General features: G+C 42.9%; 1 protein-coding gene across 8 annotated transcripts in view; it reads left to right on the top strand.

The window, feature by feature from the left end:
• The window catches only part of LOC137425265 (splicing regulator ARVCF), a 193,337-nt gene that overhangs the window by 119,625 nt on the left and 52,474 nt on the right, over positions 1-21,238 (top strand). For all 8 annotated transcript variants that reach the window (XM_068113516.2, XM_068113515.2, XM_068113513.2 and 5 more), the window contains 6 exons: positions 9,647-9,830; positions 9,959-10,036; positions 13,785-14,016; positions 16,557-16,740; positions 19,809-19,926; positions 20,023-20,170. In XM_068113516.2, coding sequence (XP_067969617.1) covers positions 9,647-9,830; positions 9,959-10,036; positions 13,785-14,016; positions 16,557-16,740; positions 19,809-19,926; positions 20,023-20,170 — 944 coding nt within the window. The remainder of the gene's footprint in view (positions 1-9,646; positions 9,831-9,958; positions 10,037-13,784; positions 14,017-16,556; positions 16,741-19,808; positions 19,927-20,022; positions 20,171-21,238) is intronic.

The raw sequence follows: 21,238 nt of genomic DNA, 5'->3' as shown, positions 1-21,238 counted from the left end.
ATGACAATATGTGGTCTACCATTGCCTCTACTAAGAATTTACTTTTCTCGAGCAAACAAATTTGGTCAGAGTGTCAGAGATAATTTGCCTACTGGAGGAAATCTCAACTTCTGCATGGAAATCACAAAAAAAACTTGCACACGAGGTGAGCAGGTTGTAGCTCATAAAAATACTCGATAAATTTACACTTCCACACCGCTTTTCTACTCTTCATTGCTTTTATCGTCCCGGTGTGTACCCCGGTTTAGAATAGGTACACCGTATCCCTGCGTGTCGTAAGAGGCGACTAAAAGGATTGGCGTCAGGAAGGGCATCCGGCCATAAAAAAACATTGCCTCAAAAAGAGAACCATGACAATTACAACTACATATGGGCAGGGTACAGCCCGAAGTACCCTGTGGGGGACCCCACTCCCTCTCGTCAAAACTCAAGGTGGGGAACCCGATTACAAAATGGAGAAGATTGTCATGGGGACCGCAAGGCTAACCCCCGCTCTTGCAGGGAAAATGGCCTTAAAATGCCTGTTGTTGTTATTGCTTTTATCGCTTCCTCAACTTCCTTCTCGGTTATCTTCTCTGCCGGTCCTAAAACTGGGTTACTCTCTGTGTTGCCATCCCATTCTTTCTCTGCATTCAACAGTATTTCCATATAGCTCTTCCATCTGGGTCCACAACGATTTGTCCCACTTCATCCTTCAAGCAACTCACCCCCATCACATCACACCTCTCTTTCGCTTTGCTTTGCAATCCTGAATACCGCTCTCTGACCCTCTTCCAAATCCAAGCGTTTTCCGACATGCCTCCTGCGCCTTTGCTACCTATTTCTTTGCAGCCTTCTTGGCTGCCTTATAACTTTCATGCTCTGCCTTTTCTGCCCCCATACCCTTCGCCTTCTGCCACTCCTTCAACTTCTTCCTCTTCTCGTCAATCTTCTTTCCAACTTCATCATCCCACCACCATGTTTCCGAGTGCCTCGGTGGGCCTTTTGTCCATCCACATACCTCACCAACGGCTCCCAACAGACTATCTTTCATTGACATCCAACCATGTTCAAGCTCAACCACATCATCCTCTACCCGACTCAGCCTCTCTTTTAATGCCTCCCTTACTGTCACCTCTTTCAACCTCCACACCTTCATTCTCAGTTGGTACTTCACCCGCCGAGCTCTCCTCGCACCTTTCACCCTTATGTCGCATACCGTCCATTCTGCTTCCCACATGTCCATTTAGGTCTCCTCCTACCACAACAACTTCCTTATCTTTCACGTTTTCCATCAGCTTCTCTATTGCACACCAGAACTTGTCCTTCCCTTCAGGTATATATATATATACTTCCGTTGAACTTGGGGCCGACTCAGAAGAAGACCTTTGTTGGTCGAAAGCTTGTCGACAATTAAAGATCGACGTCCTGAAGCTACGTCCGCGTCTTATTTAATCTAACGATTTATTTATTCAATGCAAATGAGACGCCCTGCTCGTACTGTGGAGTTTCTACTATTTCTTACAGTTATATATATATATATATATGTAATGGCACAATATTCGCTAACTTTTGTGTCTGCAGTTTATTCATTCTTCTGGCTTGCAAAGTAGTCATACCATGAAAGTATCCTTGTTATATGATATGTGTATATGTATAAAGATATAAAAGAAATAAATAAAAAAACTTTGATGTGTGTATTGTGTGTTTTATTCACTATTTTTATTGCGAACATTAGCCCAAAATGGCATCCAAAAATGGGACATCACGTGACAAGTATTGTTGAAAATGAAAAATAACATATGTACAGGATATTGTCTTTGTTTACATTTTGACCCTAGTTTGGTTGTGGATGAAAGAAATATATCCACAAACAATCACTTCCGGAAAGGTGGTTACCTAATCAATAAATCGATCAGACTGTTGCCGGGAACGTACGTTACCTCCGTGTCCACTGAACTTTCACAGTTTGGTTAATCAATTATAACAATTCCTAACTATCTGTAGAATACTGACTACGTGATGAACACTTCTTGCATTGAATACTTTTCCTTAGTATTCACACAAGTTCTGAAACCCTGACCTTGGGGATGAAAATTTAAAACTTTCGCCGAAGATAATATCCGTGTCCACTTTGTAACGTACGTAGAACCCCCTTAGGCTTTTACACCGTGAAAGCAAAAGACGGGTTTTCAAGCCTCGTGGGGTGGTGGAATGCCTATCACTCATCATCCAATCAGATAGATGCCTGAAGCAGCCGCCAGTTCCGAACGAACGCTGAAATATGAAACGCATTTGATGATTTGAATGAATGATGATGCGTTTGAATGATGATTACTTATAATTTTGGTTTTTACAGAATGGAGGAAACGCGTTACCACCTGAGACTGAGACTAAAGCAACCAAAAGAATCGCAGCCAACAGCACCAGACGTGAAATCAGTGAAAGCGAAAAAGAGTAAAGCAGAGCGTCAAAGAGATTGGAGAAGAAATATGAAAGTTAATCCACAACGCTATGCAGACTTCAAACAAACGGAAAGTTTGCGGGTAAAGTTGCACCTAATTAGTCTGAGTGAAGAAAAGCAAGCACAATACAGGGAGAAAACACGGTTGCGAGTCCAGCGGTATCGTGCTAAAAAGAAGCTGGAGTTGGATGGAAGTCATGCAACCACAAACAAGTACACACCCAAAACGCGTTTTGGGAAAGAACGCCAGCGAGAAATCTGGAGACAGCAGAAAACCAAGCAGAGGGGAAAACAAACGGCACAAGCAAGAAGAAGATCAAATGAAAGACGTAGGCAGCTTTATCAGGAGAAGAAGGAACGATTGCAGAAATCCAACAGTGCCACTACAAATAAAACACCGGATCAAACACAGCCTTCGTGCTCCAAAGAGGCCCTACGCAAAGCAGTGTACCGTGCTAAGAAAGGGATGCCAAAAAGTGGAGATCAGTACGCGGCAGACCTCTCACAACTTATAATCAAGACCACTCCAAGAAGAAAACAGAGACTGAAACAGCATGGCATTATTGAAAGTCCAAGATGCAGGAAATTCTTGCAGTTTGCAGGCGAGGCAATACATGCTCTCAAAATGACAATTGTCCAGGTAAACAAGAAACGAAACTGTTCTTTTTCACTGTTTTCTTCAATTCCCCCCCCCCCCCCCCCCCAAAAAAAAAGACGATGTACAGTACAGCACATCTCGTGTTTGAAACTTTCATGTAAATAAGTTGACATGTTCAATAAACTGTTGTTTGCTTGAACTTGTGACTTTTGGTGTCCACCGTCATTATTGTAACTTACGTAGACGCAAGTGTTAATATGTCTATGGTTTGCCAAATAAAATTGATGTTAATGAGCTCAGTTACATTTGTCTGTGTGTGTGTGTGTGTGTGGTTGACATATTTGTAAATAAAGGGTGCTTTGAAAGTGCAGCAATGTAGTTTAGCAGAGACCTTTGATACACCATACTACGTAAGTTACGGTGTCCACTTGATGTATTTGTGATAAAATTAAGCAGTTTTATATTTTCTCGGCATTCATAGGTATATTATCATGAGGCACTCTTAACATTATTAACAATCATTAACAACCCCTGCAAATGTGTTGTTTCAGGGAGATATAGAGGGAAAGTGGACACCATGTAACTTACGTTAAAAAAAAGCAGCTTTTTCATGATTGAGGCCATTTCATGAACAGTATGAACATTGCATTATCTTCTTGGGCTTTTTTTCTGATTATATATATATGTAATGGCACAATACTCGCTATCAAAAGTGGGACACGAGGGTTGCAAAATAAATACTTCCATTTAGTGTTCTTGTAATTTTTACTTAACAGATGGATGTGTCCTCAATCAGAAAAAAAGCCCACACACAAAAAAAGCCGCGTACACACACACACAGACAAATGTAACTGAGCTCATTAACATCAATTTTATTTGGCAAACCATAGACATATTAACACTTGCGTCTACGTAAGTTACAATAATGACGGTGGACACCAAAAGTCACAAGTTCAAGCAAACAACAGTTTATTGAACATGTCAACTTATTTACATGAAAGTTTCAAACACGAGATGTGCTGTACTGTACATCGTCTTTTTTGGGGGGGGGGGGGGGGGGGGGAATTGAAGAAAACAGTGAAAAAGAACAGTTTCGTTTCTTGTTTACCTGGACAATTGTCATTTTGAGAGCATGTATTGCCTCGCCTGCAAACTGCAAGAATTTCCTGCATCTTGGACTTTCAATAATGCCATGCTGTTTCAGTCTCTGTTTTCTTCTTGGAGTGGTCTTGATTATAAGTTGTGAGAGGACTGCCGCGTACTGATCTCCACTTTTTGGCATCCCTTTCTTAGCACGGTACACTGCTTTGCGTAGGGCCTCTTTGGAGCACGAAGGCTGTGTTTGATCCGGTGTTTTATTTGTAGTGGCACTGTTGGATTTCTGCAATCGTTCCTTCTTCTCATGATAGAGCTGCCTACGTCTTTCATTTGATCTTCTTCTTGCTTGTGCCGTTTGTTTTCCCCTCTGCTTGGTTTTCTGCTGTCTCCAGATTTCTCGCTGGCGTTCTTTCCCAAAACGCGTTTTGGGTGTGTACTTGTTTGTGGTTGCATGACTTCCATCCAACTCCAGCTTCTTTTTAGCACGATACCGCTGGACTCGCAACAGTGTTTTCTCCCTGTATTGTGCTTGCTTTTCTTCACTCAGACTAATTAGGTGCAACTTTACCCGCAAACTTTCCGTTTGTTTGAAGTCTGCATAGCGTTGTGGATTAACTTTCATATTTCTTCTCCAATCTCTTTGACGCTCTGCTTTACTCTTTTTCGCTTTCACTGATTTCACGTCTGGTGCTGTTGGCTGCGATTCTTTTGGTTGCTTTAGTCTCAGTCTCAGGTGGTAACGCGTTTCCTCCATTCTGTAAAAACCAAAATTATAAGTAATCATCATTCAAACGCATCATCATTCATTCAAATCATCAAATGCGTTTCATATTTCAGCGTTCGTTCGGAACTGGCGGCTGCTTCAGGCATCTATCTGATTGGATGATGAGTGATAGGCATTCCACCACCCCACGAGGCTTGAAAACCCGTCTTTTGCTTTCGTGGTGTAAAAGCCTAAGGGGGTTCTACGTACATTACAAAGTGGACACGGATATTATCTTCGGCGAAAGTTTTAAATTTTCATCCCCAAGGTCAGGGTTTCAGAACTTGTGTGAATACTAAGGAAAAGTATTCAATGCAAGAAGTGTTCATCACGTAGTCAGTATTCTACAGATAGTTAGGAATTGTTATAATTGATTAACCAAACTGTGAAAGTTCAGTGGACACGGAGGTAACGTACGTTCCCGGTAACAGTCTGATCGATTTATTGATTAGGTAACCACCTTTCCGGAAGTGATTGTTTGTGGATATATTTCTTTCATCCACAACCAAACTAGGGTCAAAATGTAAACAAAGACAATATCCTGTACATATGTTATTTTTCATTTTCAACAATACTTGTCACGTGATGTCCCATTTTTGGATGCCATTTTGGGCTAATGTTCGCAATAAAAATAGTGAATAAAACACACAATACACACATCAAAGTTTTTTTATTTATTTCTTTTATATCTTTATACATATACACATATCATATAAGAAGGATACTTTCATGGTATGACTACTTTGCAAGCCAGAAGAATGAATAAACTGCAGACACAAAAGTTAGCGAATATTGTGCCATTATATATATACATATATATATATATATATATATATATATATATATATATATATATATATATATATATATATATATATATATGTATATATATTATATTATATATATATATATATATATATATATATATATATATATATATATATATATATATATGAGAACCATATTCAGAAGGCCACTAGTTTGCATGGTTATATACGCATGCATATATATCCACACATGTGTGTGTATGTGGAATGTTAAATAAGAATCATTGTGGTGTTTGGACTGTTTTGTGTATCTAATTCGCATAACCTTTTGAATGATGCTCGTATGTGAACCTTTGGTGCCTCCAAGAGTGGTTTACCATTTTCGTTTTCCTCCCCTAAATTAATGTTTTTGTTTCTTTCATCATTTATGAAGGTTCACATAAAAGGTACTCATTCCTCACATCCACCGGCATGTTGGCACAGGCCCTAGAGAAGACACACAGAGTATGCTTTGCTTAATCAATTTGCAATCCACAAAGCCCCGAGGCTGACATATCTCTGTGTGGGTGCTGTAAAAAAAAAAAATACTCCAGCATTTGGAGAATCAAACTCCTTTTGTAGGGATCAAATCCGGAGAGAACAGCAAAGCTTGGTTTACATTGATTGTTTTTTTTTCTATACCTTCTTAGGTGGTAGATTGCTTGCATCCACCCCAGGCGGTACCACTACTTGTCTCTCCAGAACCTTTAGTGAAGCATTGGTTCTGTTGCAAGCTCTCGGGGCAGGCAGGGTGTCGGATGAGGAAGGTTGTGGGAAGGAGAGGGAGGAGGGGTGGTTGTGGGTTTTTGGGTTTCTTTCTGCCTTTCGGGTTCTGCATTGCCTTCTCGAGGGTACCGTTGGAGTCTGTTCCCACAGGCTTTCCATCAGAAAGGTGTAGGCCCAAGACTGGATGTAGAATCCTCGGGATGCTGCCTCTTGATCTGTCGCATAATCTCTGGTCCCATTCTCTGCCAGTTCGCGACTGGCACAGCACCGAACACGGGATTCCAGGAGGCCTTTCAAGGCCACTAGTTTGCATTATTCATGCCGTCTGGGAATGCTCCTTCTTTATCTGCAAGGTTCCCTGAAGCCCCTCACCCCCTCTTTATTTTGCCGTGGACCAATCTTCTGCACCACCCTCATCCTACATCTTTGCTTTTTCACTCGAGATAAAAAACCAGAAGGGGGCCCTTAACGCTTCCCCTGTGGGGTGAATGAAAAAATGTTACGTACCAGGCTGCTTGAATAACTGATTAACCAAACTGTGCTAATCAAGCCATACATGAGTGAGGTGTAATCGGGTACATAAATGTGCCTCAATAACATGATTGGTTGAACAGTTACATTTTAAAAAAGTAAATGAGAAGAAAAGTTATCTGCTTAAGAGGTTGACTTCACCATCATAGCCTTGCAAGAAACATAAGCTTTGGTACTGAATACCATATCTTGGAAGGTGGAGGAGGTTGTTGATGGGTAAAACCTACGATGTTGCATTCATGAAATAATTTTAGACTGTAACAAATGATACCTTCATGTCATCATTTGTTGCAAAGTTATTTGATTAATAAGGTGAACAAGGAAAGGCCAATAGGCCCACAGCCGTATCAGTAGCATGTGTATCGTCATTGGAAAGTTTACAAGGTTTCATCACATAAGGAAACTAGAACGGCACTCGATAGAGTGCATACCTCCGCCAGGCTGAAGTTTGTTTTGTATCCCATTGATAGGCCGGATCTGGATTCAGACCTGAACCAAAATCGAATCGGGTCACCTAACAGCTCGTCCAAGTTTAGTCATAACTCGTCCATAACTTTTTTAAATATCATGTTACATATCGCTTTTCGCCTGATCTCTCAATGGTGAAGAATCACTTGAAATTAAATAATTCTCGTATCAGAATCCATATTCAGAACTTCACCAAAATTGAATCGATTCGTCCTTGTCACACACACAACCTCTCCACAAAGTTTCTTTCTAATCTGTCCATAACTTTGAGATTTCCTGCTATATATCGTTTTTGCCCCTTTCTCCCGATAGTGAAGAATCATTTAAACAAAAAAAATCTACTAGCCGAATCCGAATCTGGATCTTCACCAAAATCTAATCATTTCGTCCTTGTCACATACCCAACCTCACTGCCAAAGTTCGTCCGAATCCGTCCACAACTTTTTGAGATATCTTGTTCACAGACAGACAGACAGGGGTGAAAACATAACCAGCATCCACCTTCGGTGGTGGAGGTAAAGATGTGTCTCCCAATGTTGATGGTTTAAAAATATATATATTTCATGCGTTCCCCAATGTTGATTGCATATACAGTCATAAAAAAAATGTTTAAAAATGCGTTCGTAATTGCATTTTTTGGAATTTTGGCTGGGCCAAAAATGATACTCCTCTCTCACCTTCTTTCCATGTGGTGATCATAACTTCCAAGTTAGGTGAATTTCTGCACAACCGTTTAGGAGGTAGCCTGACGGGTGGAGCCGATCTCAATATTCCCCCGTTTTTTTTTGTTTCAAAAAACATGGGGATAATAAGCAGAGGTCAATTTAATAAACGAATAAATAAACGACAATGTGAACTTCACTCCTCGTCAATTTAATTTCTCCCCCACCACCACCCACAGCGATCTCTTCAGTGATGTAATGAACAGCGATGTCTTGATAAACATGTTTTTTTTTTTTGGTTTGTTTTTTGTATACAGAGTCGAGGCTCGTGAAAGAGATAACATTTATCAAACAAACAAATCAAACAAACAAGCAAAAAAGTATATAAAAAGGGGAGCGGTCGACAAGATGGGGAGAGAAGGGAAGGAAGCACACAAACACAACATTTGAGAGCAGGGACATCGGGAGATGTGTGGGAGGGAGAGGGCCTGGGGGGAGGCAGGATAGGCATAAAACGCAAGGACACCAAGGACTTCCAGGAAAGAAGTCGGCATCTCAAAAAAGTGCGAACCCAAACGCATGGCACCAGAAATACGTTTGAGTGGCTTTATCGAATTACAAACAAGGTTGTGCAGTTGTCTATTGAATTGACTTGTTAAGGGAACCAGTGCAAATTTGCTTGTGGACACAAGGCATAAAATGATTTGAAGTGTTGAGTAAGAGATCACATGTGCCTAAGTGTATATAACCACCTTTAGAGGCCATTTTTCCCCGCAAGCGGGGGTTGGCCTTTTTCGGGAACCGTGGTTGTTGTTGTTTTTTTTGGTCCCCTTTTTGAAGCAATGTTTTACGGCCGGATGCCCTTCCTGACGCCAACCCTTTTTGCCGCCTTTAGCGACAAACAGGGAATTACCAGTGAACTGGTACTCAATTAGCCGACCTCGGAAGGATGACAGGCTGAGTCAACCCCCCTGGCGTTAATTCAGCGATCGACCGGGATTCGAACCCAGGATCCTAGGATCCTAAGCCGGCACCCTAGCCGCTAGCCCAACACTTAGGCCGCTAGCCTAAGTGTATATTGCATGAAATCCCATCCTGGACATGCTCTGATCAAACACAAGTTTGCATTTGTTCATTACTTGGAGGCTGAAATAATTTCATTGTAAAGTCAAAAAAAAAGCACAGCCAACCATTTGGCTCACTTGGCTTACAATAATTACACTGCAAGTTGTAAAATGCATACTTAGTTAATTAAGACTGTTACTACAACCTTTTTATTTTGGTCAATGATATTCCTTCACACCTCCAACAATAAACTTGTCACCAGCATCTGCTTAACCTCCCCTTTCACGCCTTGCCTTCATTCCGACCATATCACCATTTCACATCCTTACCCTCAACCTCACACCACTCCCTTGGTCCTTTTGCACTTTCCCTTCCAACTTAACATACTGTCTCTTTTACTGTCAATTATACATCGCTTTACCCAAGGTTGGCTTTGTGTTCATGGCACTAGTCCACATTTTATCTTGCCCGCATTTGTCGCCGTAGGCCGAACGCCGACCCAATGGAAGAAGAGATTTTCGGGGAGCGAGCAGTACGTGTGGCGCATGCGCCTTTAGCGCAGGCAGAACGCAGCAGTGTGGCAAGCATGGACCGACTTGGGCCTCGGGCACCTTCCGTGGAGAGCTTGAGAAAAGTACCACGGAACTGGAGAGAGCCAGATCTTCGTGAGGTTGAATTATTGTACCTGAATTTGGCTTCACCCAACTGTTTACATTCACCTGTCTGTTCTCGTGTGTTTCCATTCATGTCTGTCTTCATGTGTGTCCATATCTAACATTGATATTTTGTGGTGTGTAGGTTGTGTCGATGTTGGAACATTATCTTGATCCTGTAAAAGCTAATGCAGCAGCATACCTGCAACACATCTGCTTCAAGGTAAAGCTGCCAATATGAGTGTTGAACTTGAATATTCTATTTCTAACAAATATAATTTTCGTTTTCATGGTGATTTTGGGTCTCTAATTCATTATTAACAGTAGCAAAGTATCCATGGATTTGACTTGGAATATGGGTGGCATTTCCTTCCTTTCCTTCCACTGGGACCCTTGATGACACTGGTGGGAAATCGCGTCAAAAATGGCGAACATCTGTGCTGAGTTTGTGTGATGCTAAAATCGTCCCATTACAAACTCTCGTAAGCTCAGTCATTTGTGAACCCACTAGTGTGAACATGTATAGAGTTCGCGAAACGCACTTTTTCCACACTTCAAGCATGTCTTGTACTCACACACTGTACACACATTCACATAATGTATAACGTTTATTTGATAGAGCAGGTGGAAAAAAAATCGAACTGTGGATTGAGCAATAAAGGAAAGGCATGCATCCACGTGCATGCATCGTGGATGTCGTGGATCATCAGGGATCATCAGGGATCATCGTGGATCATCAGGATCGCTGCACAACATTTGAGAGCAGGGACCGAGAGACATGGAGACATCGAGAGATCTGAGAGAGGGCGAGGGCTTTGGGGGGGGGGGGCATGGGAAGGGGGCGGTGGGAGAGGTATAAAACATATGGACACTGCCAGGACTTCCAGGAAAGAAGTTGGAATTTCAAACAAGGTGGATCTGGGGTGAATTAGCGGGGGTAGAAAAGATCAAGGTTTTGGATGGGGGAAGATAAGAGATGGTGGTGAACAGCTGTTTTAAAGACCTGGAGGGAGGAGTGGGATTGAAGGGAGTGAGGGAGTTTGTTCCAGAGGCGGGAGAAAAGAGGAATGAAAGAGTGAAGGTGAGCAGAGAGCCGAGATTTCGGCAGTTTAACCATCAGAGGGTTGCTGGCAGATCTTGTGCGACCTGTAGGAATATTTGGGGGACAGAGCACAGAGAGAGCTGGGGGTGCAAGGCCGGAGAGGAGTCGGTAGAAGACAGAAAGACCACCTACCTGCCTGCGGTGAGTGAGTGAAAGGCCCTCAAAGATAGCTTCATCGCGGGAGATTCCAATAATTCTGAAAGCTTTGGTTTCAACAGCGTGAAGCCGAGCTAGGTGTGAGGCAGGAGCACCGGCCCATAGGGGAGAACAGCATTCCATTGAGCTGCGGATGAAGGGGCGTATGGGCTTGTGGGTTGAACAATATTGATACAGCCACAAAATCTGAATGACAGGAGTGGAAGGAAAATTAGAAACATGGAAAAAGGTGGTTTTGGGGAGCGTTAATGAGGTTAGAAAAGACTATAGTTGTGGATGGGGGGTTGGGAGGGGAGGGGGTGAACCCAGATGGTGGTGAACATCTGTCCTGAAATCCTGGAGGGACAAATGAGATTGAAGAGACTGAGGAAGTTGGTTCCACATGTGAGGAAAAAGATCAACTACGGTAATGAGTGAAAGTGAGCGGTGAGTCTGTATTTTGGGAGTTTCATTGGAAGGGAGTTACTGGCAGACCACATGGACCGTGTAGAAACCTCAGGGGGAGGGGTGGGGGGGGGGGGGGGTGAGAAGAAGCAGAAATGACAAACCAATCATAATTATGATAACAATACAATCTCATATGAACTTAAACAAGATTTCAAATCTGGGTGGTCAATTTGCAGTTTTATATAAGTAAACCTTAAGTTGATTCTTATAACTCATCACCACCACCATCATAATCATCATCATCACCACCATGTACCATGCCCTATACAGAATGTTGGCGTGCCGAAGCAGTTACCCGGCTGCAATCCTTGTCGAGTCACCACTCTGACTCTGTGTAGGTTATTGCAGGAAGTTGTAATTTGTTCATGGTACCGGCGATAGCTCGCCTACTCTTCGTGAAGAACACCGTGGGATCTTTAACGTTCACTAACCAATGCCGGCAAACGGGATTCCCATTTAATGTCCATCTGAGGGACGGCACACATTGATGAATCACCCTGCATGTGAAACACTGGGATGACAGTTTATAGTTGGGCCGAGATTAAAACTCAGGATAGACAGCTTAAAGGCGAGTGTGTGTACATCTAGGCCATCCTGGCAGCCCTAAAAGCTATCAACAGTTTGAATTTATTTCAACTTATTCTGGAAGGTTCCCGGAGCTTGGGAGCTGCATATGCTAATGCAAATTCCTCATACATTTTTGTTTGTATAGATGATGGTGTTAATAGCCATTTTACTGGAGAGTAGGGATCAGTGAGATAAGGTGCTATATAATTCAAGGACTTAGAAGTTAATTGGAGTGCAGTATCTTGTATTCACTTCTTTGACAAAATTAACTTCTGGGAGCCAGTGTAGATTCTTCATGACGAGGGTGATATTATTGTGTTTTTGGTTAAGAGATACCAGGTAGGCAGCTGCATTTTGAATTTGCAGAGACACCTTTTTTGACACTTGCGGAGCTATCCTAATTTGGTAGAGCAAATGACGCATTTCTACAAGTGTTGATGTGAGCTTGAGCGCTGCGATGCCGCTTCATTGTAATGTAAAGGTGTGCGTCATCAGTTTACATTACACAGAATAATCCATGCAAACGGATAATATCCTGTACAGTAGTATAACAAAGATAATCGGGCCTTCAACAGATTTCTGAGGCACACACCAGTCTACCAAAACAGGATTATAGCATTTATCTTGTGCAGCCACAATCTGTTGCCTCCCATGAAGATATGAGGAGAACTAATTTAGAACCGAGTCTCCTATTCCAAATCCATTCTTCAGATGTGTAAGTCAAAGAATATAGTCTGAACTCTAAAGTATCAAACACGAATGATAAATCCAAAAGCTTTGCTTTGACAATCCAGGACTGGAGTAGATCATTGTAAACACAGTTTCTACACCAGTACACCATGTGGTCTTCTTTCTTTCCCTTACATCAATTGTCCATACGCTTTCTGTGAAGACGGTTTTAGCAGACTGATTATACGCTGCATGAAGACAATTTGTCATTCAGGTAATAGAGCAGCTGTTGAATTGCAGATCACTCCATGACTTTGCTTAAGGAAAGAAACTTAGAAATCGGGCTACAATTTGTCATGACGAGGTTTCTTCAGAATTGGTGTCACAAAAGCAAGATTTAGGCTTGATGGAAACACATCCGACAAAAGTGAGGTTAGTGTCAAGAACATTGAAACACCTTTTAGTCACCAATGCAGGTTGTGGGTCAAGGGCACAGGATTTCACCTTCGAATGCTTATCTTCAACACATATTTGTGATGTTATTCATTACCTCTGCCACCGAAGGTGGATGGAGGTTATGTTTTCACCCCTGTCTGTTTTACTGTTTGTTTGTGAACCGAATATCTCAAAAAGTTGTGGGCAGGTTCGCATGAAACTTGGTGGTCTGGTTGTGTGTGCGACAAGGACAAATCTATTCGATTTTGGTGAAGGTCCGAATCCAGATCCGGATACGGAATTTTTTTAATTTTCGAAGTGATTCTTCACCATTGAGTGATAGGACCTAAAACGATATATCGCATGATATTTTTAAAAGTTCTGGACGACTTGTGACAATACTAGGTGGATGGGTTGGTGAGGTGACAAGAACAAACTGATTGGATTTTTGTTCAGGTCTGGATCCAGATCTGACCGATCAGTGGGATATAAAACATAAACTGTTCAGCCTTGCGGAGGGAGGTATGCTCTCTATTGAGTGCCGTTACAGTTAATGGTGTTTTAAATTTATGAAGCACTCTGATTTCCTTGCCAGGACGAAGCTGTAAAAGCGGATGTACGACGCCTGCGTGCCATTCCCTCCCTGGTCTCACTGCTGGACAGCGGGCGTCGACCGGTGCACATGTCTGCCTGCGGTGCACTCAGAAACTTGGCATTCGGACGTGATCCCGAAAACAAGATGGCGATAGCACGTTGTGATGGGATCCCAGCACTTGTTCGACTTATGCGTCATGCTCAAGATGCGGATGTCATTGACATGGTTACCGGTACGATTTCCCATCACATGAGAGCGAGTCACCAGGTCCTGTGGCCTAACATCAAGGTGGAAATCTAAAATCAGGGTGATTGTTTATAAGCGCAATCTATAAAGATGTGCAAGGACTGCTTTTCCCTTCAGTTTTCTTTTTTTCTTCCTTTAACATTCTTCCCATACTTCCATACTCTCCTTTCTCAACATGCTGTTGACCCTTGGTCCTCCTTTCATTTAACCCATGTATACTTCATCATTTATTTTAACCACTCCTAAAGATATGCTGTGACATTCCTTTTTGTGATTTTGAATTGTAAGAAAATACTTACATTTATTTTTTATTGCTATATCCTTTTATTCCTTTTGATTCTGCTTTTTAGCTCACCTGGAACATCCAGTGCATTCAGAAAGTATTCAGACCCCTTCACTTTTTTCACAATTTTTTTTATGTTGCAGCCTTATGCTGAAATCGTTTAAATTCATTTTTTCCCTCATCAATCTACACTCAATACCCCATAATGACAAAGAGAAAACAGAATTTTAGAAAGTTTTGCAAATTTATTAAAAAGAAAAAACTGAAATATCACATTTACATAAGTATTCAAACCCTTTGCTATGACACTTGAAATTTAGCTCAGGTGCCTCCCATTTCTCTTGATCATCTTTGAGATGTTTCTACACCTTGATTGGAGTCCGCCTGTGGTAAATTCAATTGATTGGACATGATTTGGAAAGGCACACACCTGTCTATGTAAGGTCTCACAGCTGACAATGCATATCAGAGCAAAAACCAAGCCATGAGGTCGAAGGAACTGCCTGCAGAGCTGAGACAGGATTGTGTCGAGGCACAGATCTGGGGAAGCCTACAAAAAAATTCTGCTGCATTGAAGGTTCCCAAGAGCACAGTGGCCTCCATAATTCTTAAATGGAAGAAGTTTGGAACAACCAGGACCCTTCCTAGAGCTGGCCGCCAGGATCTCTGGAGCTCAGCCAGAGTGACCATCGGGTTCTTGGTCACCTCTCTTACCAAGGCCCTTCTCCCCCAATTGCTCAGTTTGGCCGGGCGGCCAGCTCTAGGAAGAGTCCTGGTTGTTCCAAACCTCTTCCATTTAAGAATTATGGAGGCCACTGTGCTCTTGGGAACCTTCAATGCAGCAGAGATCTTTTTGTAGGCATCCCCAGATCTGTGCCTCGACACAATCATGTCAGCTCTGCAGGCAGTTCCTTCGACCTCATGGCTTGGTTTTTGCTCTGATATGCATTGTCAGCTGTGAGACCTTACATAGACAGGTGTGTGCCTTTCCAAATCATGTCCAATCAATTGAATTTACCACAGGTGGACTCCAATCAAGGTGTAGAAACATCTCAAAGATGATCAAGAGAAATGGGAGGCACCTGAGCTAAATTTCAAGTGTCATAGCAAAGGGTTTGAATACGTATGTAAATGTGATATTTCAGTTTGTTTTTTAAAATAAATTTGCAAAACTTTCTAAAATTCTGTTTTCTCTTTGTCATTATGGGGTATTGAGTGTAGATTGATGAGGGAAAAAATGAATTTAAACGATTTCAGCACAAGGCTGCAACATAACGAAAAGTGAAAGAACATATGTCACCCACAGGGTGAACCGTATCTTGCCAAAATGTGAAAATTCCGTTTTTTCGTCATGACGTCATCAAATGACGTCATAGCGTCAAACTGTTTACAGATCTGGGAAGCACTCATCAAGGGCATTCATATGAGGTATTACTCGATATGGTACCTACGATTTCAAAATTTGACCTTGGGGTCAATAATTTTCGACCTCCAGCGCTAACCATGAAGGTCAAGGCCGATCGCCACCAAAAACTAATCAGCTGAGCGCCGGACCATATACTAGATTCCCATGAAGTTTGGAGACGATCCGATCAAAGTTACTCAAAAAATTAGTGTTTCGTCGACCTCCATGATTGACCACAAAGTGACCTTGACCTTTGACCTTGACCTTCAAAATTTTGTGTGCTGAAGGGTATCTCTATAGGACTCTGATATGCGAAGTTACAGGAGTTTCCAATAATAACTGTGGTCTACAGAGTGATCTAAACGTGAAAAAAAAATGATTAACCACAAACAAAAAAACAAACAAACATACAAGCTGACTAATACATCTTGCAAAAACTTCGTTTTGGCAAGATAAAAAGTGAAGGGGTCTGAATACTTTCCGAATGCACTGTACGTTTACTCTTACACTCATTTAGTCTTTCATCTTTGTTCAACGATGCTACACAAAGCTGTTTTGTGCTCCCTACTTTGCTCTGCTATTACATTTTCTCTCTCTACTTTTTCTAAAAGTTTGATTTTTAATGTTTGTTTTTCCTCACAAGTGTTGTATTTTCTCAGGCAATTTTTTGTTTAAAGCATTGACTAATAGACCTCTGCTCTGACAAAGTCTGAGCTGTTGATGTGGAGTTGTCGATCAGCGGCAGATTATATGAATATCGTTTTGTGTTTTAGTGACTGCACTCTTAAACACTACCGATGTATGCACATTCAACTTCATTTCTGTGCTTGAAATGCAGGCATCATGTGGAACCTTTCATCCCATGAACCACTCAAGATTCCTGTGGCAGAACACGCTCTGCAGAGCCTCAATGACCTGGTCCTCGTGCCCTTTTCTGGTTGGGATCCTCAGCCCAACGAAGACTCTAAGCCTCGGGACCTTCAGCACGAGCCTTGTTTTTGTAACACCGTAGGCTGTTTAAGGTACATCTGTTAGTTTCACGTTATGTCCATTTTCCTTACCAATTTTCTCTCCATTCTAAAACAGAAAGGGTAGGCAGGGACAGAAATACAAGTTGGTGTGGCAAGGGTGCCCAGAGGGCGTGAATGGTGTGGGTGTCCTGTTTTCTGAGGAGTTCGTAGACAGTGTGGTGAGTGTGACTAGAGTGAGTGATAGGTTGATGATGGTGAAAATGATGATTGGAAAGCTCTTGGTGAACGTCATCTCCGGATATGCTCCGCAGGTTGGTCGGAGCGATGAAGAGAAGGACAAGTTCTGGTGTGCGATAGAGAAGCTGATGGAAAACGTGAAAGATGAGGAAGTTGTTATGGTAGGAGGAGACCTAAATGGACATGTGGGAAGGAGTATGGATGGTTTTGAGGGAGTTCATGGGGGTTACGGATATGGTGTGAGAAATGGAGAAGGTGAAAGGATTTTGGAGTTTGCTGATGGAGCTGATTTGTTGATTTGTAATACTCAGTTCCAGAAAGAGGATAATAAGCTTGTTACATACACGTCAGGTGGGTCGACGACAACCGTTGACTACCTGATGGTGCGTAGGCGAGATAGGGGGCACCTCCGGGACACAAAGGTGATCCCGGGGGAGGAGGCTGTTTCACAGCACCACTTGGTTGTCTGCGACATAAGGGTGAAAGGTGCGAGGAGAGCTCGGCGGGTGAAGTACCAACCGAGAATGAAGGTGTGGAGGTTGAAAGAGGTGACAGTAAGGGAGGCATTAAAAGAGAGGCTGAGTAGGGTAGAGGATGTTGTGGTTGAGCTTGAAAAAGGTTGGATGTCAATGAAAGCTAGTCTGTTGGGAGCCGTTGGTGAGGTATGTGGATGGACAAAAGGACCACCGAGGCACTCGGAAACATGGTGGTGGGATGATGAAGTTGGAAAGAGGATTGATGAGAAGAGGAAGAAGTTCAAGGAGTGGCAGAAGGCGAAGGGTACGGGAGCAGAAACAGCAGAGCATGAAAGTTATAAGGCAGCCAAGAAGGCTGCAAAGAAAGAGGTAGCAAAGGCGCAGGAGGCATGTAGGAAAATGTTCGGAGAACGCTTGGATTCGGAAGAGGGTCAGAGAGCAGTATTCAGGATTGCAAAGCAGATAGCGAAAGAGAGGTGTGATGTGATGGGGGTGAGTTGCTTGAAGGATGAAGTGGGACAAATCGTTGTGGACCCAGATGGAATTAAAGGAAGATGGAAAAGATATATGGAAATGCTGTTGAATACAGAGAATGAATGGGATGGCAACATAGAGAGTAACCCAGTTTTAGGACCGGCAGAGAAGATAACTGAGAAGGAAGTTGAGGAAGCGATAAAAGCTATGAAGAGTAGAAAAGCGGGAGGGCCGACGGGAGTTGTGGGAGATATGTTGAAGGCAGCAGGAAGTTGGTGTGTGAAGAGAATGACAGAGATCTGTAATCTGGCGGTGAAAGAAGGTCGCATTCCATTGGATTGGGAACTGAGTACCCTCGTCCCTCTATACAAGGGGAAAGGTGACCCTCGAGAGTGTGGCTCGTACCGAGTGATAAAGTTATTGGAGCATGGAATGAAGGTATTGGAAAGGGTGTTGGAGAGGAGGATAAGGAAGAAAGTGAAGATCGACGAAATGCAGTTTCGATTTATGCCAGGAAGAGGAACGACAGACGCGCTTTTTATTGTGAGGCAGTTGCAGGAGAAGTACATGGAGAAGAGGAAGAAGTTGTTTCTTGGGTTTGTTGATCTGGAGAAAGCATTCGATAGGGTTCCATGCAAAGTATTGACATGGTCAATGAGGAAGTTAGGAGTGGAGGAATGGTTGATCAGAGTAGTGATGGCAATGTACAAAAGAGCACGCACAGCTGTAAGGACGAAGGACGGGAACAGTGGTGAGTTTGAGGTGAAGGTGGGAGTGCATCAGGGGTCGGTACTAAGTCCACTACTATTTGTAGCTGTGATGGAGGTGCTGGCTCAGAACGTAAAGGAGGGTTTACCGTGGGAGTTGTTGTATGCAGATGATCTGGTGTTGATTGCGGAAAGTATGGATGGACTGAAGGAAAAGATGAACAAGTGGAAGGAATGTATGGAGACAAAAGGTCTGAAGGTGAATATCGGAAAGACGAAGGTGATGGCAAGTGGTAAAGCATGTGGTGAGGCGGAAAGAACTGGGAAGTGGCCCTGTGCTGTGTGCAGGAAGGGTGTCGGAGTGAACTCCATTCAATGTACAATGTGCGCTGAGTGGGTTCATCAAAAATGTAGTAGTCTGAGAGGGTCATTAACCAGTGTGGCAGCTACATTCAAATGTAAGGTGTGCACAGAGGGAGCTGCAGATGAATGAAATGTTGAGTTGGATCTTGGAGACGGCGTGAAGCTGGAAGGTGTGAAAACATTTTGCTATCTCGGAGACATGCTGAATGGAGAAGGTGGATCAGACTCGGCAACGGTTGCTAGAGTGAGATGTGCATGGAAGAAGTTTCGGGAACTGGGTGGCATGCTGATAAGGAGGGGAGTGTCGTTGAAGCTGAAGGGAAAGGTGTATGCTGCATGTGTGAGAAGTGTTGTGATTTATGGGAGCGAGACATGGGTAATGAACGTGGAGCAGCAACGAAGGTTGGAAAGGGTGGAAATGCGAATGGTTTGATGGATGTGTGGAGTATCGTTGAGAGAGAGGAAGACAAATGATGAATTGCAAAAAATGATGGGAATAGAGTCTGTGATTGATGTTGTGAAGAGGAACAGGTTGAGATGGTTTGGTCATGTGTTGAGGAAGGATGAAAGTGACTGGTTGAGAAGAGTGATGGAAATGAATGTAGAAGGAGGTAGAGGACGGGGAAGACCGAGAAAGACTTGGCTAAAGATGGTGGAAGAAGAAATGCGGGCAAGGGGGTTAACAAGGAGAGATGCAGAAAATAGGGCAAGATGGAGAAGATTGTCATGGGGACCGCAAGGCTAACCTCCGCTCTAGCAGGGAAAATGGCCTTAAAATGCATGTTGTTGTTGTTGTTGTTGTTGTTGTATTTTCTCTCCATTCCTTGCAGCCTTATAAAGTGTTTATTATTGTTTTATAAAGGAATTTGAGCAGTGGAGGACCATCTCTTCGACGACAGCTAAGAGAGTGTGATGGCGTAGTTGATGCCCTGCTCTTCACCGTCCATTCAGCAATCAGCAAAAATAATAAGGATGGGAAGGTGGGTAAGGGTATATTGAAAAGACTACACGCAGTTGGATTTTAAGCCCATGTTGTTTGTGTCTTCACCTATTCTTCTTTCCTTCCATTATACCAGGTGTTGGAGAACTGTGTGGCCATCCTCCGTAATCTCTCATTTCGCCTTCATCAAGAAGCTCCTGGGGCAGAAACCTTCCGCACTCAACCCAATGTGGCCACGTCACAAGGAACAAAACGACCGAGATGTTTTCGAAGAAAAGGGAAAGGTGGGAAAAGGGGGGTGGCTGACTGGATAGCTCAGAGGTAGCCTACTTATCATCTTGGCGGTCTTCTTTGGGTTCAATTCCCATCCCGATTATAACCAGTGGCTTTGCTGCTTTGATGAGTGCGTCATCCTTCAGAGTGACATTGAGCTAAGTTTTCCACTTGTTACCATTTACTGGTAGATATTAAATATCCCATGGTATCTTTTCTAAGAGTATGACATTGTGTGTCAGCACCCTGGACAACTAACTGCCTGTCCTAATGTGCAGGAGTACTGCATTAGCAGCACAGCTGAGCTTCAATAGTGATTCCTGCCAGAAATCTTTCCTCGTTGCCTCCTGCGAAGTATCAACAAACTCACACTTCCGTCCTTTCCTGCACCCACTTTTTTCTCAACTGTTGAATTGTCTTCATGTGTCTGTTGTATTGAGGTCTTCCCAATTTCATTTCAAGTCTGCGGCCCACAGCCACCTTATGGTGTCTCCCATTTCCCCTCATGAATTTTGCCACACATGCTGCCACTATTCTCACCCTTCCCTTGCTCTTTCTCTCGTTGTGCTGTAGCCTGTAGTCGTGTAGTGTGTCATTTCTTGTCCAAATTTTTTTTTTCCTTTGCCGCTTTTAAATCCACGATGGCCGCCTTGCGTCTTCCACTTTGTCAACTCACATCACTTCAACGATGGGGGATCTAGGCGTATCGCTTGTTATCTGTTGATCCATTGCCTCTGGTCGTTCTTCTCTTCCATACTTCTACTTGGAAAATTTAAATTGCCCTTACTTCAGTGGAGGTGGCTGTGTTAACCTCGTCAGATAATGCAAAGTATCTTCCCGAAAGGCCATTTCTTTATTTTGGGGGATATAAATGGAAGTCTTATGGACTTTATTCTGGTGAATATGTTGGGTGAGGTAAAACTTCCCATTCCCAGGACCTAACATGTGATGCCATGGGAATTGCATTTTGCATGCAGCACAGCATTTTTATGACTTCTTTCATGGCTTTCATGCCTTTTCGTCTTTTCATGGCATGGAGGATGGCATATTTCGGAAGAGCTAGACCCATTATGTGCACT

The sequence above is a fragment of the Myxine glutinosa genome, chromosome 4 (assembly GCF_964187855.1).
Source record: "Myxine glutinosa chromosome 4, kmMyxGlut1.1, whole genome shotgun sequence".
Lineage (NCBI taxonomy): Eukaryota > Metazoa > Chordata > Myxini > Myxiniformes > Myxinidae > Myxine > Myxine glutinosa.
The sequence above is the reverse complement of the archived record's forward strand: the minus strand, read 5'-3'. Positions and strand labels throughout refer to the sequence as shown.